General features: G+C 40.9%; 2 protein-coding genes across 7 annotated transcripts in view; one reads left to right on the forward strand and one right to left on the reverse strand.

Annotated features, from left to right (window-relative positions):
• The window catches only part of sfi1 (SFI1 centrin binding protein), an 11,775-nt gene extending 1,611 nt beyond the window's left edge, over nt 1–10,164 (reverse strand). For 3 of the 4 annotated variants that reach the window (XM_017304931.1, XM_017304932.1, XM_008408796.2), the window contains exons 1-28: nt 9,904–10,164; nt 9,746–9,817; nt 9,466–9,576; nt 8,590–8,684; nt 8,392–8,509; nt 8,188–8,290; nt 7,940–8,096; nt 7,680–7,841; nt 6,410–6,480; nt 6,241–6,333; nt 6,062–6,159; nt 5,900–5,966; nt 5,511–5,641; nt 5,342–5,423; nt 5,079–5,257; nt 4,923–4,998; nt 4,048–4,143; nt 3,895–3,971; nt 3,442–3,544; nt 3,264–3,360; nt 2,461–2,621; nt 2,301–2,375; nt 1,975–2,049; nt 1,129–1,305; nt 863–1,056; nt 506–632; nt 327–414; nt 128–236 (exon numbers count right to left, since the gene is read on the reverse strand). In XM_017304931.1, coding sequence (XP_017160420.1) covers nt 128–236; nt 327–414; nt 506–632; nt 863–1,056; nt 1,129–1,305; nt 1,975–2,049; nt 2,301–2,375; nt 2,461–2,621; nt 3,264–3,360; nt 3,442–3,544; nt 3,895–3,971; nt 4,048–4,143; nt 4,923–4,998; nt 5,079–5,257; nt 5,342–5,423; nt 5,511–5,641; nt 5,900–5,966; nt 6,062–6,159; nt 6,241–6,333; nt 6,410–6,480; nt 7,680–7,841; nt 7,940–8,096; nt 8,188–8,290; nt 8,392–8,509; nt 8,590–8,684; nt 9,466–9,576; nt 9,746–9,817; nt 9,904–10,064 — 3,155 coding nt within the window. In that variant the 5' untranslated portion in view covers nt 10,065–10,164. Of the gene's footprint in view, nt 1–127; nt 237–326; nt 415–505; nt 633–862; nt 1,057–1,128; nt 1,306–1,974; nt 2,050–2,300; nt 2,376–2,460; nt 2,622–3,263; nt 3,361–3,441; nt 3,545–3,894; nt 3,972–4,047; nt 4,144–4,922; nt 4,999–5,062; nt 5,258–5,341; nt 5,424–5,510; nt 5,642–5,899; nt 5,967–6,061; nt 6,160–6,240; nt 6,334–6,409; nt 6,481–7,679; nt 7,842–7,939; nt 8,097–8,187; nt 8,291–8,391; nt 8,510–8,589; nt 8,685–9,465; nt 9,577–9,745; nt 9,818–9,903 lie in introns of all 4 variants that reach the window. The other variant, XM_017304933.1, reaches the window with a different exon arrangement.
• Nucleotides 10,165–11,329: 1,165 nt separating this feature from the next.
• eif4enif1 (eukaryotic translation initiation factor 4E nuclear import factor 1) lies at nt 11,330–23,080 on the forward strand. Of its 3 annotated transcripts, none has more exons than XM_008408790.2 (19): nt 11,330–11,906; nt 14,114–14,266; nt 14,352–14,425; nt 15,846–15,973; nt 16,289–16,563; nt 16,760–16,958; nt 17,047–17,204; nt 17,800–17,938; nt 18,280–18,456; nt 18,626–18,897; nt 19,463–19,534; nt 20,063–20,243; nt 20,374–20,450; nt 20,798–20,934; nt 21,631–21,706; nt 21,815–21,938; nt 22,012–22,326; nt 22,460–22,585; nt 22,706–23,080. In XM_008408790.2, the coding sequence occupies exons 2-19, from the start codon at nt 14,162–14,164 to the stop codon at nt 22,891–22,893; spliced, it is 2,823 nt and encodes a 940-aa protein (XP_008407012.1). In that variant the 5' UTR covers nt 11,330–11,906; nt 14,114–14,161; the 3' UTR covers nt 22,894–23,080. The 3 variants fall into 3 exon arrangements, with proteins under 3 accessions (XP_008407012.1, XP_008407009.1, XP_008407010.1); XM_008408787.2 differs by having other exon boundaries at nt 11,471–11,906; nt 22,421–22,585; XM_008408788.2 differs by having other exon boundaries at nt 11,471–11,906; nt 14,117–14,266; nt 22,421–22,585.
• Nucleotides 23,081–23,108: the final 28 nt, after the last annotated feature.

Genomic DNA, 23,108 nt, shown 5'->3' on the forward strand with positions numbered 1-23,108 from the left:
CACACACACACACACACACACACACACACACACACACACACACACACACACAGTCAAACATCAGTCACTGCACACCACATTTGAAATGGCATAAACAATATTTGGATTTAGGTTGTTTTTTTCCCACCGAAGTTGCTTCTTGCTCTGCTGGAAGTTCTTCATGTCCGTGCGAACGCTGAGAAGCTCCCTCATCAGAACCGATGCTTCTTTTTCAGGAGAATTTTTCAAATTGGGATCTGAAAGGGCATCACAACAGTTGATTTTAATATTTCATGCCTCACAGTTTTGTTTGTTGTAAATAAATAAAAGAAGGTCAACTACAACACCTTGAAAACCTGCTGGGAGGTGTGTAGAGCAAGTCTCAAACTCACGAAGGGAAACAAATGGATTTTCTCTGAGACCTGAACTGTCCAACTTTGAAAAAAGAAAAGGATGAATATAAGAAAGTCAAGTTATTTCAGGATGACATAAATGTTTAAAATGTGTTACGGTAAGAGATAAATACAGATTCCTGCATCTTTGAGGTCATGAAGGCTGACGGTGGCAGAAGAAGATCTTGAGTTCTGCTCTCCAGAGGCGACTCAGCTCCAGATATGAAGCCTGTCTGACTCGGTTTCAGTGCTGCTTCAGTGCTGCTCAGGATACATTTCCGATAAGCGATTTAAAAATAAAGAAGAAAAAAACATGAATCAATAATAACTGCTAAAAGAAACCAGATTTTAAAGCCAGTTTTATAAGTTAGAAGAGAAAGTACAAAATAAAATGTAAAGCACTGATAAGATCATCTGGCTGAAACAAGGTTGATAACCTCATCTCCATCTGCTGCACAGTTTCAGTGAGACAGACTTGTATCTCAACTCACGGGCCGCCAAGTGCTTCAGCTTCCTGCTCTGCTGAGTGAGGCGTGGAACCGTCGCCAGGACCTGGCAAGCAGAAGGTCACACTCTTCTTCTGTGGCTGCGCTCTGACTTCTTGCTCCTTTTGTGATTTGCCCAACGCCCGCCGCTTCCACCGCATGGCGCAGCGCCTCACGACTCTCTGCAGGCGCTGCGATCTCTGCAGGACGCGGGGCAGACGGTTGAAATCACGCTCACGCTCTGGTGTCTGAACGCTTCCACAAACACCCACCTGTTCCTGGCTGAGCTGCGTCAGACTCGCTGTCAGGTCGTTCATGTGCGCGGCGTACGTGAGGATGTACGTCACGCCCTCCCTCAGCAGCTGGTCTCTGTATACCTGCGCCGCTCTGGCTGCGTGCTCCCGCTTGCTGCGCTGCTCTGTCACCCAGAGCCTCCATCCCTGCAACACCTGCAGCAGATTCACAACGCAAATCGACCAATCAACCCAGGTTTTTGCAGACATAGTCATACTCATATTTTCACACTACACCACACTGAGATCCCAAACTTTCACATGTTTTATCAGATTATAATGAATTGGAGCAAACAGAGCGGAATACAATTGTGAAGTTGAAGCGGATGAATACACTCCTCCAGTGTTAAAACAGGTTAACCAGCTTAATTTTTTCCACTGCAAACATTTGGGTTTGATATCAAAAGCATGAGAACAGAGATAAACATTCCATCTTTTATTTCCAGGTATTTTACATCTGGATCTGTGTATAAACTAAAAAAGACAGCATTTTATTTTTACTATTGTCCTCATTGTAGCATAGACAGGTATGCAACAGTTTATTCTGGTACCTGTAAATAAAATAAAATAAAAAAACAGCTAATTAGTTGCCTGATCAGTCAAGCTGCGTGTAATTTAATCTCTGTATAAATCCATCTGTTCAGTGAAGACCTCAGAGCTTTTTTAAGAGAACATTAGTGGACAAACAACAGCATAAAGTTTAAAGCTGCTGTTTTATAACCGGGGATGGATTATAAAACAATATCCCAAGCTCTAAAGGTGTGTGTACTCTTTCAAGGACCAGGAGATTTTGATGCGACATAAGAATGTGGAGGCAGGTGTTACCTTGGCCTGAAGGGTGAGAGACCAGTGCCAGAGAGCTCGCTCCGTCTGGTTAGCCTCCCTGCATCTGTGCTGCAGCTGTTCGCAGGAAAAAAGAGAAGAACCAAGAAGTCACAGCCTGTGAGAGAGCGTTAAATCACAGAGTGTACTGTACAGCAGAAACGCTCTGAGGACATCAGATCGGAATCTGATGTCCTCAGAGCGTACTAAATGTCAACTAAAATGTCTAACACTTTTACTAACTTGACTTTTTAAGCTTTTCCAGGTTATTCCCACATTATTTAAGTGTAGCTTCGTATTAAAAACTGTAAACAAAAACATCAGCAAACCTTTGTTTTCCATCGCTCAAAGAACTTCTGGTACATCTTAAACCTCAGCAACAGGAGTCCTTGTCTTTTCATGACCTGAAGAGTTACAGCAACTTTGAAGCTTTCATGTAGTAGCAGTGTAGTTTTATGTGACAGATGTATTTAGTGAAAAAACGGCAACCTTGACTCTCTGTTGCTGGCAGTGATAATTGCTCCATGCATTCAGGGTTGTAGAGAGCAGCTTGGAGTTGTGATGCCTTCTGGCCTTTTCCATGTTCATCCTCAGCGTCCGAGCCTCTGTGGTTCGTTCCCTCCACTGTCTGAAAATCAGCCGCAGCCGAGCTAAAAAAAATAAATAAATAAATCACACAGAAAAGTTCAGCACAGTTTAGGATTCTTGCCTTATTATATTGTGCAGGTAGAATCTAAGAAGATTTTACAACAGTAATTTAAAACTCTAACAATAAAGCCAAGATGGGAAATTTAGAGATAGAAGAATATTTGCTTAACTCTAATCTGCAAATAATGTGCACAAAACCCTATCAAATCCACTTATAAAAGAGATGATCACATTTGATCATCTCGCTAAAAATCTGAAATACTTTTTGACCTAATAATTTTACCCCGAGATTTTTTTTTTATAAAAACATTGTCTATTTTCTATTTGAAACACAAAAGGAACATTTTTGGTATTGCTTCTCATCAGGTCGAAACCTGGAACATACAGATACTCATATGTCCTTATTTAAATTACTTATTTTTTAAACTTAGCGTCCAACTTCTCAAATGGATGTCCTTTAACGTCTTTATCAGCCATTAAGAAAAGCTGAAAAATGATTAGAGAAACATTTTTACTTTACCTAAAAGTTCAGGCTTTACAAAATTATTTTTAAACAAAGAATGTGTTCACTTGATCAGCTTTAAGTATGTCCAGATCAAACTTGAACTAAGCTGAAACCGTGATGTTCTGTGCATATTCATTACCTTCATTGAGTGTTTTCTGAGCCTGCCTGAGCAACTCCCTCTGCTGGTGGCGCTTCAACAGTGCACGTCTCGTTACTTCTCTCCAAGCATGAAAAACCTGGACAGATTTAGCACAAAGAGAGCAAAGGATAAGAAAATAATTATGCTGCATTTTAAAATTAAGGGCCAAAGCTCAAACCTTCTGCCGAACGGATTGTTGGAAATGCCCCTGGGCTTGTTGCTCTGCGAGTCGAACCTCAGCCAGCAGCTCTGCTTTCTCCCTCCATGCTGTTAGAGATTTCCTGAGGACATATGACTCAACGCTGCGAGGCCGAAATATGTTTGTGATTTCAAAGCAGTAAATCTTAAACTCAAAACTTAAATCTTAAAAGACAATAAAATTGCAGGTTGACATTTAGTCATATTCCAGTCTGAAGTTAAGAACTGGAGGTTAATAACCTCCTGTCCTAAAGGACTACATTAGAATGACCTACTCAAAGCAAAGGCCTTAATAAGGAATCTGTGACTTGAACATTTCTTGGCTCTCTCCATCTGATCTCAGAGAGATTCGGCGATTCGTTTAGAGGAATTGGCAATAAAATCCATGAAAGTGAAACGAGTAGAAGGGTGTGAACATTTGGAGTTAAGGTACCTGAGGAAAATCTGCGTTCGCTGCTGTTGAAGCTCCTTTGCACGTTCACACATCAGAGACATCTCAAAGCGGTGATTCTGTGAACACAGCAGTGGCTCTGAACATCCTCTTCAGTCACCTTGGTTTAATTTCTACACACTAATGATTAATCACCTCCAAGGCCAGGAAGCTTTGTTTGAGAAGTTTAGCTTCATAGTAGTCTCGAATCTCCTTCAGTCTGCTTTTCTTCATTCGCCGCTTCTGAACAAACTGATGACAAAAACACTCATCAGCGTCAGGCTAAGACCTGCAGAGATGCCGACCAGAAGATAACAATAGGGCTGCAGGTAACAATTATTTCAGCAATGTTCTATTGATTATTCTGACCATTATTTGAGTAATTGAACTAAAAGAAATTCCACATTCTGCTAATATTTTATGTAACACTAATCTTATTTTATACAATGTTAGAAATAGCTAAGAAAATGCCAATAATTCAATGTCTTTTAAATGACAAACATTTTACTACATAAAATACAATAATCTTTACTACAAATGCAGTAGAAGATGCTTATTCAGCAACAAAAAAAAAATTAGCATGTGAAAAGCTCAGCACTTTCTGCTTTTGCTTAACATCAATACAGTGTAGGGCTGTTCTGTTGATTATTTTTTGATCAATAATTGGATAGCAAAGGGTTCTTTTTTTTTTACAGGAGTTTAGCCAGATAAAGCTAAAACTACTCTCTCGAGGAGCTCTGGGTGGAAGATATTTATAGACTAAGAAGGTTTTTCATCTTAAATGCAAAATGTAGATATTCTTGCATAGCTCTGGATTTATTGCTGGTCTGAGGGTATTAGACTTTCATCACATTGTCATAATTTTGAGTCTGTAAGCTCCAGTAAACGATTAGGTTATTAAATTAATTGCCAATTATTTTAATAATTGATTATTCATCATTAATCCGATTAACTGCTTCAGCCCTAAATAGCCGCTGTGTTATTCTATAACCACATTCTGTGTCAGTGTTCTGTGTCCAGACAATAACTACCTTCTTCCATTTCTCTACAGCCCACCGCAGTCTGCGTAAATCCCCCTGAAGGCAGGCCTGCAGCTCTCTGGTTCTCCTGACACGAATAGATCAGTTCACCATTAACAATGGAAACACAGCAGCTCAGACAGATCAGTCACCTCAGATCGTCGCCACCTGTCTCTGATCTCAGAGCTGTGGTTCCTCCACTGCACCAGCGTGTTGTGCAGAAGCCTGTGAGTGTGCAGACGGCGCGAAGCTTCCTGTTTCTCTGCCTCTCTGATCTGCTGCTGCACGCGTCCTCTCCACCGCAGCCAGGCTCCCCGCGCGCAGCGCTGCTCGTCATGCAGAACCGCCTGAAAAAACACACGGCGACATGTCTGGAGCACAACAGTCTGTCTGAATCGACGCCAAGTTTGTTTCCGTCTGCAGCTGCGTACCATCCGCTCAGAGAGCTTCTCCTCCTTGTGCTTCTCTGACCGTCCCCACCAGGTGTAAAACACCCAGGCGAACTGACGCTTCCTTAGAATCCAGACACAAAAACAAGTCACACAGGAGGAGATATAGACAGGGGCTGCATTCAAGAAGGTTAAAAACACCCAAAATCACCGATTGACGGCTTCGGCTTCGAGTCTTCTCTGTTCTCGCAGCTGTCCCTGCAGAGTGAACTCCACCCAAGACTGGAAACACCGGGGTAAGGTCCGCTCAGCAAACCAAACGTCCGCGCGACACTCCACTTCCTGTAGAGAAATTATTTAAAAATGACCAATTTGACATTTTCAGATGAGAAAGCAGGTAAAATATTTTTTTTTCTTCTTGAATCAATCTGTGATGAATGGTATAATGTTGTTAGGAACAGTGTATGTGTGCTTTTGTTATACAGTCTTATTCAGTCATAACAGAAAATAAACCGTACCTTGATGTATTTTTTTTCAGCTGGAATAGAAACTAAAATATTTAAGTGAAAGTCCCAATGAGATCAAGCTCCTTGAAAATACCTGCATATGGATCTGTTCAGCAAACGTTTCTCTCCAGTGGTGGAAGCAACGCCTCAGCAAGAAAACCCTGCAACATGACAGACAGTTCAAAAATGTTTGATTTGTTTTTCCCTTCCTTTATTCCTGTGAAGGTGGCTAGAAAATAGAAAGGTGGCCTAAAACCTGTAAATATTCAGCGCCTTGTCGATTAGGGGCTGAAAGCTCTGATCCTCAACCTCCTCCAGTCGATCCGTCCACAGCCTCCAGCACTTTGCCAGCATCTACCAAAGAGCAGCTTACGTTTTGATGTTTCCACTGAAAGAAAGCGGAACTGCCTGTAAGGTGACGACCGTGTCGATTACTGTTTGTTGACGGTGCTGGACGGCCATGTTGTTGTTGAGTCGCCGCGCTTTGTTCCAGCTGACGTTCAGAGCGAGCCCCCGCAGTCCAGCGCGCTGCGTACACAAAAAGTGATCAAGAACTGACTGCTCTCTGCCAGGTCGTGCGCGATCCAATTGTTCCATTTCTTACCAGTAAATGATGCTGGAAATGCTGACATGCTGTCTGGTTCCTCTCTGCTTCTTCTCTGCACAGCTGAACATCTACATCACAGCTCAAGAGCCAAACAGTTGAACAGAGGACTATCAGAGCGGGATGCATTCCTTCAATAAGTCTACCATACACCACACACCCCCAACCTTCTCCTGATGGATCCACAAACAACCAGACAGACACAAATGAGTACATATCTGGAAATTGTACAGACAACGAGGCATGGTTTTCAACACCGTTTACAAATAGTAAACTGAAAAGTGTGGTGTGCATTTGTATTCAGCCTCCCTGAGGCAACAATGTGATTTCACTGCGATTACAAGTCTGTTGGGTTGTGCCTCTTCCAGATGAGCACATCTAGAGGCTGAAATGTAAGCTGTTCTATTAAAGTATCATCTGTGAACATAAACTTTCTCTCCATAGATTCTCATTTGGATCAACGTCTGGACTTTCACGAGGTCAGTTTAATACATGGATATGCTCTGATCTAAACCAGATCAGAGCATGCATATCTGGCTACATACAGCCAGGTAGCTCCGTCTCTATGTTTATAGTTGTTGTCCTGCTTGAAGGTCAACCTCCACGCCAGCCTCAAGCCCTTTGCAGCCTCTTACAGATTTTCCTTCAGAATGACGCTGTGTCTATGACGCTGTGTCTATCGCCGCCCAGCAACGCCAGGTTACGTTTTGAGATGCGTGGGTCTAAGGGATATCTCATTCCCTCGCACTCTCTGTTCGCGTTCGAACTGAGTTTTTATTTTTTTTTGTAGCCTAACTCTCCATTAAACTCTTGTACAACTTTCTCCCTGACCTGCCTGTTGTGCTCCTTGATCTCCCTGATGCTGTTTGTTCACTAATGTTCTGTAATGAACCTCTGATACTTTCATGGAACAACTGCATTTATACTGAGATTAAATTGCACACAGATGGAGTGTATCTACTAATTTGGAGACTTCTGGAAGCTATTGGTTTTTATTTGTACATACTTATTGACATTTGTTGCACTGGATTTTTGTTTTGTTTTATTTAGGAGTATTAAAGTAAAATATATGGAACGCAAATGCATACCACTCACAAAAAAAATAAAAAAATAAAAATTACATATCCTTATTTTTTCACATTCACATCACATTTATGAACTATTCTGTGTTTATTTGGATGCCAAAATGGAACAAGGTTTAAGGGGTATGAATGTCTGCAATGCGAGTGTTTGTGAATCTTTACTAGTTTTATCTAACAGTTCAGGATACAGGCTTTCCAGTGCACCAGCACTCTGCGTCGAGTGCTCTGAACAGCCAAGCGGTTTGCAACTCGCAAGCGCCTCTCTTCATTCTGTTCGTGACTCAGAGCTTTTCTCCATTCCCTCCAATACTTCCTGACCAGGCGGAGACGACAGGCGCGCTGAGCCACGGCTACAAGAAAAACACGCAGAGTGACCCTGCAACCTGAAACCAGGTCCTTTACCTTCAGTGGAACAGATGATAGTTGAAGGAAAGGAAAACTTGAGAACCTTGTGTGTCTTTCTTGGTCTTCTGATGGGAGGCGAAACTCTTCCACCGACAAAATGCTCTTGTCTTAAGGCGGACAATGAAGTAGAGAGCTGCTTTGGATTCTTCTTCTTTCTGGTAAGAAGCAGTTCTATGAGTCTCTTTCCAGAGACTCCATGCCTTTTCGCAAGAAAAAAATACACGGTTGGAATAAATTCACAATTAATCTAAAAAAGTCAAAGACTTGTAGCTCAGCGGACCGTGTGTCTACCTTGCTCTGTAAGCTCAGCGCCCTTTGCTTTTGTGCTTGATCCTCTAACATCATGAGGTGCTGCTGCTTCTGCAGCCTCGTCTGCCACAAATTCCACACTGAGCTGCAAAACTCTGCAGTGTTAATGTCACACACATGGAAAGCATTCCAGTTTGACACGGTACCAGTAAATGCTAAAAAAAAAAAAAAGAGAAAGAAACTTACTGCAAATCCGAAAGCCTCTTCCGCTCAAGGAAGGATTCAAGCATCCTCCAATGTCCTCTCCTGATCTCAATGAAAACCTTCCATCTGTTCAAAGCCACTCGGACCAGTCGCCTATTAGCTGTTCACAGAAGCAGAGTGCTTAAAACCACATCTTTGATCTGAAAATAATTCCTGCTTATTATTTATATTAAATCATACCTAATGATTGTGCATGTTGTAATTTATCCTTTTTCTGTCTCTGCAGAGATGTAAAATTCCTCCACCCATAAAATGCCAGGTTTAACAGGTAATACCTAAAGACACAAAGATCATTAGCAGCACATAATCTAGATTGTATCAAGGATATGAAGCATGTTCACACAGACATCTCCAACATTTCCTTGGGCCATGCAGTTCGCAGTTGCTTCGACGATAACCAGCCCACTGAATCGACTTCTATCATTATGAAATGTAAGCAACATCCAGGCATAATACAAAGTTTCACCTGTTCTGGCATTCTGTTTGGCTTTTGCACCTTCCCGGAGGAGGACATCAGCTGAGATAATGCTGCCAAAAGTCAAATGTTTTCATCTGTTGTGAACTTTTTGCTTTTCATTAACAACGAAATTACTCCTACATCAGCTCTTCTGTTTCGTTTTTGTACAACTACTCTGTCTTCTCAAGCCCCCAACGCAGATGGACTCAAGTCAGGTTCTGCTGAAGGTTTCCTCCTGTTAAAGGGGAGGTTTTTTCCTCTCCACTGTCGCCACATGCATGCTTGCTTTTAGGAATTGCTGCAAAAATAAATAGCACATGGCCTGGTTTTCCTTTTTTGTCACACTTGAAAGGTTCGGATTATTTGTGTATTAAGTCAGAAAAGCTGCATAAAATCCGTAAAAGAAGAAACACTTTTCACAACACTGTATATTTGTCTCACTTCTCCTGGTCTGTCTTTCTTAAACACAGAGGGCAGAAGAAAGCTTTTCAACTTCTCAATGAGTTTTACGTGAATGACCGAATGCCGATATACACAGGCAGCTACTACAGGAAAAAAAAAAAAGAACGAACAGTCCATCACAATGCCTCGAGACTGACCTGTAGTGGCACTCTGCTCTCATTAGAAGACTCCATTCCCTCCTGGATGTCCACCAGTCGTCCCTCCATGTTTCAAAGGCTCGTCTCAGGAGGCCTCTACTGTAGTGGGACCTGTAACAAACCATATATATTTTTGCATCATTTAAAACTCCTCAAACTCATGCAGGACTTTAAAAGTGGCAAGGAGGCTACCACAAACTGGAAATAATTATCGCAGCGCTCATTTGGTTTTCAATTAATTCTGAATTGAATTGTAGCTACAGTATGTCTTCAACGTTACCTGGCTTGCAGGGGTAGAACTCGACCAAAGGTGTTGTGCATCCATATCTTCAGGAATTTTCTCGCCAAGTGTCTAGGAGATGTTTGCGGGGTTAGAGTTCAAATTATATGCTAGTATTATTACTAATCTAAAATATGGTAAACACATTGTCTGGGCACCTTATCCTGAGCTCCTTGAGTCTCCCTCCCTTGTTCCAGTTGTATCCCACTCTGTAAGGAACCTTCCTGGTCTGAACTCTGCGCATCTGTCTAGATTCACCCTCAGATCTGAAGGGTCGCAGTCTTACCCGGTCTGAGTTTTGGACGGATTCGCCTTGCATTATTTTAGCTCAGACTTGTAAAACAGACATCATTATTTACTGCATCCTTGAAAAGATTCATTTAGACTAACTGCCGCGCATTTGTTTTTCCTGGTCACGTGACCTGCCCAGAATCAGTGGGTCTGCTCCTTTTTTTATTTACCACAAGAGCAGATGGCCGTAGTGGGCAGAGATTCAGACATTTCACATTATTTTTCAAATATATAGCATCATCAAATCCACTATTGCTGGAATATTCTCGGATTAATGTGAGGCATCATAAAACAGCACAGATATTGTAAAGTTTCTTCAGCATTTGAAGTATTAAAGAAAAATTTAAATGTCCACTTTAAGTTGTTCAGGAAACTGAAAAAGATAAATAGCTTAAAGGTTAGAATAATAAAGTTAAGTTCATGTAATATTTATTTATTTAAGTATTTGAATTAATGAATGAATTCATTTTTAATATTTATTTTTGTATCATTGTGGCAGGATTGGTCCGCCACACTGCCCCGGCGAGTAAATGATGCTGATCCACTGGAACCTGTTGTCAACGGCAACGCCGAAGCTTCGCTTTGGAAGCGCTGACGTCAGTCTGTGAGAGCTAGCTAGTCATAACAGAGAACTGAGGAAAACTTGACCTCAAATTGTTGTGAAGTGTAGCATATTTGTTTAATTCAGGGGAAAATTAGGAAGAAAACGAGAGGGTCTTCGGCATCAAGGAGGAGCTGAATTTTTCAACATAACAGTCCGAGAAGGCGGGGTTTGCAATGCTGTCGTTAGTGGTAGTTCGACGTTGACCCCCCACATTTTTTTTTAGTTCAAGTACTTTTTAGTGTAGAGTCTTTAATAATATTTTAGCATTTATCTATCCATTCTTTCTTTAACTCTACAGCATTACTGTTGTTTATGTCCATGTAATTATGTTTTTTAAATGGAAATGCTCTTTCATAGTACTTATGCATCGACTGTAAATTTATAAAATATTAAAATATTACTTTGCAATTTTAAGGGACCAAATCCAAGAATTTCATAGCACGTATAATGTTTCATTGTCATGGTAGTGATTTTGAATTGGATTTTAGGTAAGAAAAAAAATATTTTTCTATATTTCTTCTTTTTGTGTGATCTGATCTCAATGAATTAATTAGAATTCAAAATAAACAGGAGATAAGGTGATCAAGAAGACAATAGATTCTTTCAAATTACATCTTTTTAAAATTTAGCGATAGAAAAACTGATTCCACAAATCACAATCTATGTTTTAATTTATTTGTAATTTTTGTAGGATAATTCAGTGGAAATTGAACCAAAGCTTGATGTTTACGAACTAGATCCCAAAGGCAAAGAAATCAAGCGAACTCTTTAGACGTCCAACATATTGCCTGTAGCGTGGTTTAGAATTATTGTAAGCTACATCATCATTGACTCAATTTGCTTTAAACTATACTCAATGGAAATATTTATTGATATATTTCAGGTAAAAAATATGCAAAATAATTTAGTTGAAGCAGGCTAAAACAGTACTATCTCGAATTCTATACAGGCGCGACGGACAACATGTAATCTCTCCCAGGACCTTCTTAAAGCGGTGATTGTAGGAAAATTGCTGCTACGACTTCGAAAACAGAGAAAGAGACAGACAATAATTAGAGACTGCACAGTTTCTGTGTGAATTTTTTTCTTATTTGAACCGGTGTTATTTCGTTAAATCATCCCCTGCAGAAGTGTGTGTTGACTAAAACCACCGGAATAGCCCGACCGGCTTGATTTGTTCCTCGCTGGGTGGGTTTTATCCCCGGCTAGTTGGTTAGCCTGCTAACTAACGTGAGCAGCCAGCTATCCACGCATCATTTAAACCCAGTAAGTGTTTTATTTTAGTTTTTCTTTTTTTTTCTTGCCTAAACATTTTATAAATATTTATCTGCTTGTGTATTTTCTTCTACTCTCATCTGCATAAAACAGAAACTATATGTGTAGCGCCAGTTAAACTTGGCCAACCTATTTGAATGCTAATTCCTGATTACTGTTATTTAGAGGTTTTTTTTTTAGCTGGGGTTTATTTTTGCTTATTCATTGATCTTTCTCAAACAGTTTCTTGTAATGTCCAGACGCTACAGGTTGGTAATTATCCCCAGCTGTTTTTTTTCCTTTTCTGGTGATTGCGCTGGCACTCGGCGCTGGCTGTTGTCAATTTACTCATTAATTAGCAATCATCAACAACAAAAGTGGTCGCCACGGACGTTTCGCTGACGGTAGATGAATCTAAATAATTTAGAAGTGTTTAAGTGTTTTTTCTCCCAAGTGACTTTTAAAATAATTTTAGTTCACAATTGCCTGCTGACAGAAACTTAGGAGCGTATGAGAAGTAATGGTCAAAATTGTAGTACATTTTTCAAATTGTTCCAGGATTGACTAGAAAATAAATGGCTGGATTTTTAAATGAATATGGATATAATTAGTGGATCTCTAAAATAACAGTTAATTGTACCAAACATGGAGAAATAAATGCTGCATGAAGTTTAAAATATACGGACAAAAAATCACCTGAAAAAATGTGGTGAATCAAACAAATGTCCATTATTCCCTACTTTATACAGATGTGGCACCAGCAAGTCTGTGCTGCTAGACTTGCTGGTAGCTCTGCAGGCTTTTCTGTTTTCCTCAGAAGACCAAAATGTTGAGTGAACGTGAGGGGAAATGCATTCTGTGGTTTCTATAATTATTGTGATAGTTATAATAAACAATGGTTTTGAAGAGAACACCTACAAGCTACAGAACACCAAAACTAATATGAATTCAAACAACTGTAATATACTGATTGCAATCCTTTTTTGTCTTGGGGGGGGGGGGGGGGRKWTTTAWWAGCTGCTGGTCACAAGTACTGAATAAAGGTTTTGTGGCTTCTGGCAAATTTAATTCAGGATGAGTACAAAGTTAGCTGTGCTTAGCTGGCAAAGTTACTGATTTGTGGTCTAGAGGAAAGAGACTGAAATTCCCAGTGAAGGAAGTGATGGTAAGCACTTAAGATGGGGCTCATTTTCAGCTGTGCGAGTTAAGCCAAGATTCAAAAGTCAGATTTCCTGACCGCTTCACAGTTCCCATTAGTTTCTTCCTGTCCTTGAAAGAAATCACCATGCCAAGACATCAGGAATAAAACCAAATTAAAATATTGATTTTAACTGCTATAGTGGTCTGTGTGAAAGATGAACACTTTCTACCAGCACAATAAATACTGATTTGATTTTATTTATTTTTTTGCACACTGCTTCAGAGTGCACCATAACTTGCGTTTGAATTACTGATGGTCCCAAAAAAAAAAGTCATTAACCTTCACACATTCTACAGATTGAACTTTCATTTCTGTTGCATGTGGGAGGCTGGAGAATTTGTCCCTCATTTTACCCTCAAACTTGTGAAATTGCGATCAAAAAATATTCAGCACAAAAACCTTCAGTAGATGTTTTTGGTAGTTGGGATAAATATAAATCACCTGAAGGACTTCTAATAATTTTCTCAACCAAAAGGTCAAGTGTGTTTGTGAAGCAAATGTTATTTTTAGCTTTAAAAATTGTAGTGGAGAGAACTGAAGGAGTCCTTAAACAACTGGAATCCCTGTTCAAAGCCAAACGTGTCATTCTGAATCTTCTATAGTTTTTAATGTTTTAACTTGAACAGTTTGCCAAACTATTAAATAAAATGGGTTTTGCGGCTCAAATGTAGTGTCCTCTTCTAGATTGTTGAATCTTTGTTTAGGTATGGCCAAAATATAAATACTATATTATTTTTGAACACAGTGTACTCAGAATCGATGTTCGTTTAGGAGGGACGTCTGTTTGGCTTCACACATTTGGCTGTCTCTTAAAGATTAAAACTTCCAATAGTTTTAATCAGAATGGAAAATGTGACATGATTGTGCATTAAGAATATCCTGCTTATTGTTAATGTGCCAGTTGAGCAATCATCCCAAATCCAGCAGTTGAAACCAAAATGGCTCCTGTTGACTCACTGGAGGCAGCATACCTGTTAATTGTAGCAGGACTTTGTTGATATTGGCATCTTTCTTCCAGCAGAACCTTCTTGGGCTTGGAGCAGTTTGACTCAGTCTGTCTTCCATCATGGAGAAAGATGCCAGTGAGCAGCAACAGCAGAAGAATGATGAGACGGCTGTGGACCAGCCCAAGCTAAAGCCAGGAGCCACCGCTCCGTTCAGATATACCAAGGTGACTCTACGGAACTGCTGCCAGTCCAAAGACGGCATCATGCAGAGATCTGCTTTAAAGCAACTCAACTGCTCTTCTTTTTCAGGAGGAACTTCTGGATATAAAGGAACTGCCGATTTCCAATGAGCGGCCTGAATGTCTCTCTGAAAAATACGACAGGTATGAACATTTAATTGTGCACTTACAGAAATCCAAACTGTTTTTTGGGGGTAAGGGGGGCCTGCAAACCTTAATTTCAGTAATCTCATTCCAAGACTTCAGCACTTATTCTTGACGAGGACTGTGATTACATCCAACATAGCTTTTATCTGGACTACTTGGTTTGTAGAATACTTTTGATTTAGGTTAATCAGCAATAATCCAAACATTTAGTTTCAAACTGCTTTATTATTCATGTCTCATGGATGATTGTCCTTGACTCATAAATATCTCTCAAGGCCACGAAACAAAGCTGTACAGACACGTACAATGCTTTGAATAGGCTTGTTCTTCAGCCTGCCCTGGAGCAAGTTTCTTATTGCCTTCAGAAAATAATGGGGAGATTAAATCTCCCCGTAAAAAACGATAAGTAAATGCTCGGTTACATTTAGAAAACTTTTGGTTTGTGATGTTTCAAATCTGTATCAGCTGGCCACATAACTCTCAGCTCAGTCTGGTGTTCAGTTCCTTTCTTTTTTTTCCAACCACACAGGCTTTCTCCAACAGGTCATTGCCTTCTAACTAGGATACTTTTGTTTTAAATTGTGGCTTCACAAGGGGAAAACAAAAATTGCTACTTGAATTATAAAACGTTAGTTGCACTGCAGTGTCTTTACTGCCTTTTTGAAAATGCTAATTCAATGATATAAATGTGGATGACATAAAAATAACATTTGGATTCAAGATATGGCTGTAACTGTGCAGTACATGCAATTTGTTGAGGTTTTTTTTAAGATTACTTTTAAATGATTACGGTGAAGTGTTATCAAGTCAAAAGTGTACATGTGACGGCTCCTTTTAAATCAAGCATAGACTCTTCTATGAAACTCCTGAAGTCCTATTTTTCTTCAGAAGCCAGATTTTTTTTTGACGATTACCTTTTAGTTCCTTCTTGATGCCAGACTTTTTTTTTTTTTATAACATTAAAAAATATATACACATTATTTCTGAGATGTGCATCTTAATGCTGTTTGATCTTTCTCCTGAATAATTCAGACAGCATTTGAGAACAGCTCTACTTGTATGAATTCACAAGTCATGGCCTATCCTATTTTAGTCCACTTGACGGACATTTTAAAATTGACCTGCAAACAAAGTCAATAATTTTACTCTTCTTTGTTTCACAAAGTAACATTTCTATTCATCTAAAATGCTTAAAGTTCTGTGTAATGATGCATTTCTGGTTTTACTTTGAAATAAATTTTGATCAAACATGTCTCATACTTTGCCATTTTTTTATTTTTTATTTTTTGTGCTGAATTTGCATTAAACCTAAACTACCTACATTTACATGCAGATGTCATGTAAATGGACTTTCCAATATTTTTGCTAACGTTGGCTTTCAGTCCATCACCTTTTAATGTTCTGTTTGTTGATCCAGTGATGGCGTCTGGGACCCAGAGAAATGGCATGCCTCCCTGTACCCGACCTCAGAGAGAAACTCCCCAATCGAAGGCTTTAAGAAAGACTACATGGATGACAAAGGTCATTTGAAACGCAGAATCCCAGGTAAATAAATGCCTGATTTGACTAACTGGTGAATCATTAGAGTTTATAAAGTCTTTGGTCTTATCATCTTTCTCTGGTTTCAAACATTCACAGACTTTTAAAACTAGTTATTTAATAATATTTAATTGGGTTTTCAATTCATATTTTTGTACAAAACAATCAGTTTAGTCAATCTGGTTTATAATGATGAAAATGTGTTTGGCCTTTAAAAGGGTTAAGGTTTTTAATCACTCGTACTTCAATGTGAATACTGTATTTGCATTTAAATCTAGATTAACTTGGTGTTTTCTTTCTATTTTTGCCCCATTCATTTAGATCCCCGTGAGCGGTTAAAGGAGGACGACCTGGATGTTGTACTGAGCCCACAGCGACGAAGCTTTGGCGGTGGTTGTCAAGGCAACGTTGTATCCGCATCAAACACCCGACGCCCAATAAGCCCGCTGGAAAATAAGGAAAACGAGACGCTCCGCCTCGGAGGCGCTCGCAGAATTGGCAGTGGGCGCATCATCGCTGCTCGAGCCTTTGAGAGAGAAGCTCGTCCAGAGAAGGAGAGGGAGCGCGAGAGAGACTTCAAGGATAAAAGATTCAGGGTTTGTGGTGCTTCTTGCGTCTTCTGTTTCAATCTACCTGACTTGCATTTTTACCCACATGTATGATTAAGATTCACAGTTCATAATTGTCCATTTACTCATAAAAGTATTCAGTTTTGTTTTTTTTTTGCCTGGCTATTATTTGTATGACTAACTTGTGAAAACCTCATGATTCTGCATGCATCATGTCTTGCAGAGGGAATATGGTGACAAGCGTGTGTTCAGTGAAAGAAGAAGAAACGACTCGTACGCAGAGGAGGAGCCGGAGTGGTTCTCAGCCGGCCCCACCAGCCAGTCGGAGACCATTGAGCTAATCGGATTTGACGACAAAATTCTGGAGGAGGACAGACGCAAAACAAAGCGATCGAGGAAGCGAACGGACTCTGTGAAGGAAGGCACGTCAAGCCCTGCGTTCTTGAATTTAAAGGCCACACAGCATGACGATATGGGTCTGACTGTCCTGTCAAACGTTTTTGCTTGCAGCAGTGGAATGCAATGGTGAGCTAGCTGAGGAGCAAAGTGTGGCTTTGCAGGCTGATCAAGAAGTTCCCCATCCAGATCTTCTTCCAGACCCGTCAGCTGGAGACTTTGACTTCAACGAATTCTTCAACTTGGAGAAAACCATGCCAGGACTGGCCTCTGTAAGTACTGGGGGCACTGCTCTTGTTATCAAGGTAATGATGTCACATGAGGGGTGTTTTTGCAGCCACCTTACTGGATCTGGTTTCCTGTTCTGCAGTGTTTGGAAGTCGAGATTTTTAAAGCCAGAATCTGTCGTTTGACACTTGTGGCTTCAATTGCATCATATGTCGATCTTCCAGTCAAAGAAGCTTTTTTTTGTAATTTTGTTTCAAAGCATCAAATGCGTCTGCCCAAGATTACTTCTGCTGCGCTGGCTTGATCTCACTGACCTTGATCTTATCTGTGGTGACTCACTAAATGGTTATTTTTGGGCTGTTGCATGCGGTTAATGAGGCTTTAAAGGTGTCACCCTTCCAAATTTATGCCCATCGTACCTCCGTTTAGAACATGTTTTAAATTAAAGCTGCTCTGTAGCGATAAAATCGGAGCTGCATGCTAAGCGGTTCATTCAGTGACGGTGCCTGCCCCGTATCCTGGCACTTTTGCTGCTAGCTTGATGGGAAAACAAACTAAACGTAAGTTTCACGTTTTGTTTTTGCACTTTGGTGTGTCGTCTTTTCTCTGCATGAAAGGCTTCCCGTTTCTGTCTTTCAGATGATCGAGGACGTTTTGGGAGAAGGCCCCGTGACGGCGAGCCGCTTCAGTCAGTGGTTTTCTAACACCCTGAGCCCATCAGGCAGCCGGTCCAGCAGTTTGAGGTCCACCCCTCATGAGGAGCTGGAAAAACTTGCAGGCAAGCGATTTGATCACCCCAGTGTGGCTTATTTTAACCTGTAATTAACAAATTACAGGTTTGTTAATTACAGGTGGAGTAAATGTAATGAGCTGCTGACAAATAAAACTTGGCCAGTCTGACAGCTGCATCCAGATTATTAATAAAGCAAATGGAAATTAAAGACATTTTGTTTGTGCTGATTACATCCATGTCTCCTTATTTGTAACAGTAGAAAGGTTGGACACAGTTGTTTCTCATTGTGGATCCATAGTTCTACTGAATTTACCCATCAGAGTAAATGTTGGAACCAGTTTCCATCTAAAGGAAGCTAATTTGTTCTGGACTGCATCTCTTTAAAGGACTCGACCCACGCTGCTCATCTACGAGCCAAGGCTCTGCGTCACACTTCACACCTATTCAGTTATCAGAAGGCAAGGAAAAAGTGGACATCTTGGAGCTGCTGCACAAGGCCAAAGTAGACCTGAAGCCCCTTCTGTCCACGCTGTCTGTCAACAAAGCACGGCTACGAGAAAGCAGTGAGTAACGACTCGGCCTGCATTCGAGAAACATGGAATCGGTCAAGACTACTTTTGGACTTATACCTTTTTATATTAATCTAGTTGCCAATAGTTGAAACTGCCTATTTTTACTTTTCACATTTTTAAACCAGGTTTGATTTTTGTTTTCCTCCCCCTCTGTCTTCAGCCAGCTCAGGGGTGGTGCTCTCTCTGGAGGAAGTTGAAGGGGGGATGAAGGGAATGAAGCTCGGCTCAGAGCCTCGCGTGCAGAAGGTGTCTCCTCCACAGAAGGGGAACGGCACGCCCTTCATGGCCGAGCATCTGGAGGAGGCTTTGACCGGCGGCTCTGCTAGCCGGCCGCGATCCCGCGACACGGACATGTCTGCTTTTAATAAACTGGTCAGCAGCATGAAGGCAAGTGGAACTCTGCCAACTCACCCCAAACCCAACACAAACAATGTAAGTACATCTCTTGTGTTTTCTACCAGCTCCGTACTGCATGTCTAACTCTAGTTTTGCAGTAGATGCTGCCTGACCCAGTGAAGCTGCAGAAATACTTTTTGAGCTAAAATCAGACATTTAAAAGCTTTTTAAAGATGGTGGGCATAAATTTGAACCATTCTGGAGGTTACCTGGTGGGTAATTTTCATCACTGCAGTTCTTTGTGCAAGTTGCTTCGAACATGAGATTAAGTTTAAAACGAATAAGAGTAATGTAAAAGGCCATGGGAAAAATGTCTCTTTTTAAATATAATTCAAAATCTTTAGCAGCTTGCATAGGGGACTGTTGACTCGGCTTCACGTGTGTTCACTCATCTCTGTGTGCCTGTTCTTCTGTTTGGGAGGTTTAAGTGAGAATTCATCTCAGATGTTCAAATATTACACATTTATATCTGACGGTAGCTGATCAGACCTCCCGTATTCAAACAGGCCCACTGAGGTGTGATTTATGGATTTGGTGATTTGTTTTACATAATGAAGGAAAAAATGTGGCAGCGCAACTTTAAACCTTCTGTATGTTGCAGCAACCTTCGGATCAAAGTGTGGCGCCTCTCCCTGATAATGCGCCTCCTCAGCAACAGAAAAACATATTTCAGGTGTGTGTGCAATCCTCCCTCTAAGGTTGATCATGCATGTTTTGGATTAACATAAAGTCTCAAATCCTCCAAAATAAAGATTATTGTAGTTTAATATTGGGCAAAACTTTGAGAGAGCCGTGATGGTATTAAACTGCAAAATATGTCCAGGTAGAGGGATTGTGATATTCCTTTTGTAAGCTCTGCAAGAAATTATAGAAACATGGAGGGAAATTATTCTGTTCATTGGAGTTGTTGGAGAAACTGTTGCAATGTAAAGATCTTCAGCAGAAGAAAGATGCATGCTTACTGCATATGTGCTGAGTCTGAAGAGGAATTTTGTATTCAACAATTTTAATTCAACTGAATATACTTTGTTCTGATTAGATGGTTTTTGAAAACAAACTTCATGTATGTATTAGAAAACTGGGATGTCTCCTGTAGTTGCTGGTTGATTCATGTCAATCTGCAATCCACATCACAGAATTTGACCCACTGATCAATGTGTCTGTTGAATTAAAGTGCAACGTCACTCGGGTCTCTCTGTAGGCGCTCCTTGGTGTTCGTGGTAGCTCCCCGACTCCGTTAGGCGGTCTGCTGGGAAACTCTGAGCCCTCCGTGACTTCTGGCCCTTTGCATGGTTTACTACACAAGGGCCCCTCACCCCCTCTGTTTCCACAGCGGGCCCCCTCACCTGACTACTTCAATAACAGAATGCCACCTGCTGCAGGTAAGTCTAAAAGGACAGACTGACATTACTTGAACTTTCTAAGTTTGGTGTTCTAAATAATTATTCAGGCTTACTTGTTGTGGTTTTAAGTGTTCAACTAAACTGGATACAATTGTTTTGATACTTCAAGGATTTCCAGCTGGTCCTCGGTCTCTGCTACCAGAACAGTTTGACATCCACAGGTCCATCAGTCCTTCTCAGCAGCAGGTTGGTTGTTTTGGTGGCAGGAGTTTGGGATTCATTAGTGTGGATGAAACTTCACTTTGTTCTAGGAGATGTGGAAACGTTTTTTTTCCTCAGAGCTTTAAAAGGCTTTCATTGATTGTAGTTTTGCAATCTTGTTTTTATTTTTGGACCTGAATTTTTCTTTTTTTAGTGGCTTTTTATTAATGTTGACTCACTTGCATTATTGGTCTGTTTTATAAAATCAGAATCACTTTAATCTTTGCCATATAAATTTACTCTGTACTAAGTCACCTTGTCAAGAAAAGTCTCCATACTGTGTGATAGTTTTGTGTGTTTTAAAGATGGGGTTATGTAACTTGTTTCCGCAGATGAGGGCGCTCTCACTACCTGTAAATCAAGCTGATCTGGAAGTCCTAGCTCTCCAGCAGGACCTTGCTCTCCATGGCCACCCTTCATTTCAGTCAGGCTACAACAAACACCTGCAGGACAGATCCTTCAGAAATAGGCAAGTATTTTAATTTGGCTTGAATATGTGATTTACTGCTTTTTTTTCTTAACCTAATGTGATGGTAATCTTAAATATTTTTGCTCTGTAGCAAATGCACTGTGCAGTTATTAGCCCACTGAGCTAATGATCATATGATTTTATGCATGTTTTCTAACTCCAATTTGTATAAATGTGAAAGCAAATCTCAAACACATGTGAGTGGGAAATCTGTGGTCTAAAAATTTAAACCTTTATATCAAGGCGTGTGTGTATAGTTATTAGGCAGCTCATGTTCTTCAGGGACAATGAGCCAAAAAGACTAACTGATTCTGAAATGTAGGAATTGGGTAAGGTTTTTCAGAGGAATGCAGCTCACCAAGACATTATGGTGTGATCCCAGAACTATTTGTTGCAAATGGTGAGAAGCATCTCAAATGTGTTGAGGCCACAAAATTAAAGGCCAAAGATTGGGGAAGAATGAACCCAAAACTAGAATGAGCCTGTTCTCTTCTGGTGCCGTCGCATAGCCTGTCTTTGGTGCCCAACAACAAGGTGGAGGTCAGATGAAGAAAATCGTAAAAGTGAAAGAATAACCTCCTTCGTTTCAAGTTCATTAATGTTTTGGCTTGACTGAGTATTGTAGTTCAAAATTAAAATGAACTTGCCTTGTTTGTAAATACAGTGTATGACTTAAATGCCTGCATGATCCAATAGGCCTCAGCGGGTAAATCGCTCCCCTGGACCTCAGCCTGCTGGAAGAACCTCCCCAGGAAACGCAGTTACTAGCATGGTGAGCATAAACTCTTCGGTAAAGAGCTTTTTTTCATTCTTTTACTTGCATGTAATCAGTGAAAAGTATGTACTTGTAATTTTACTATTTTATGCTTTTCAATTGCAGTTATCCCCATCGTTTACACCCACATCTGTGATCCGTAAAATGTACGCAACAAAAGAGAAAAGCAAGGACGAGCAGTCGAGTCGTCCAGAGACTAAAGAAGAAGCGGCCACGAACTCACAAGATGGTACAGAGCAGCTGCTTGCCTACGCTTTGTCCTGCTAACAGTGATGTGATGCTGAGGGTTTTTGTGCTTTCAGGCAGTAGCTCTCCAAACCACCTACTGGGGTCAGTGGACGGAAATGTCTCTCAGTCTGTGGGAACAAAGATCAGTCCTCAAACCATGCAAAGTAAAGACCAGGAGCGTCTGAGACCCGGTTCCACCGGACACCACATGACTCCGATGGCACCTCCAGGTCCGTCTTCATCCTTCCCTCGTCCCATCTACCCGGTACCATTGCTGTCCCATGTCCCCATGGTGCGCCCCCCTCCTCAGCTCCACCCAAACGTGGTTCAGAGAATGCTAGCACAGGGGATCTCGCCCCAGCAGCTCGGACCTGCCCTCATGCAAGCAGGTTAGTGGTTTCTACCGGCCCAACACTAGTGTTATTTATGTTTAATCACTTTTGGACTTGACGTTTATGAACTGCTTTTTCTTGAACTCACAAGGTATCTTTCCACCGCATGTTGACCTTGCACAACTTCAAGGCTTACCTCCGGCCCTGCTGGGACAGCCGCTGTACCCACTGAGTGCAACAGGACTTCTACCTCCCAGAGCAAATACTCCCATGCAGTTAGCAGTCATGCAGCAGCAGCTTCAAGGGCAGAGGCCAAGTAAGTTTAGAAGTCGTATGTGGTAAAACGCATCCAAGATTCTCTGATTCTGACTCAGTTTTCTGAAAGACTGCAAAACATGAAGCTCTAAAGCATTAAATCCTTTTCTCCTTGTTGCAGTGCATCCCGGCGTACCAGGCGCTCCGTCTCAGAACCAAGGCCTCCACCGGACAAACGGCTCTCAGCGACACGGGGCCAGTCCCCCTTTGGGCCTGGCCAAGTGGTTTGGATCGGACGTGCTAGAGCAGCCACTGCCCTCCATGCCAGCTAAAGTAATCAGTGTGGATGAACTGGAGTTCCACCCATAATGAAAATGCATTATTAGCTGGAAAGTGAGTTTTCCCTCTGCCCATCGCCACCTCCTGCTTACCATGACAATGTGAACTTTAATTTGAAAGATGGCGGATAGTGGGAGATTGTAACAATGTTTTGTTTGAACAGATGAGTGGAGGTTTGTGTTGCCAGCTTTTTTTTTTTTTTTTTTTTTTTTTGGAAAAAAATTTAAGGGCCAAATTTTACAAAC

This window comes from Poecilia reticulata, linkage group LG5 (assembly GCF_000633615.1).
Source record: "Poecilia reticulata strain Guanapo linkage group LG5, Guppy_female_1.0+MT, whole genome shotgun sequence".
NCBI classification, from domain to species: Eukaryota; Metazoa; Chordata; class Actinopteri; order Cyprinodontiformes; family Poeciliidae; genus Poecilia; species Poecilia reticulata.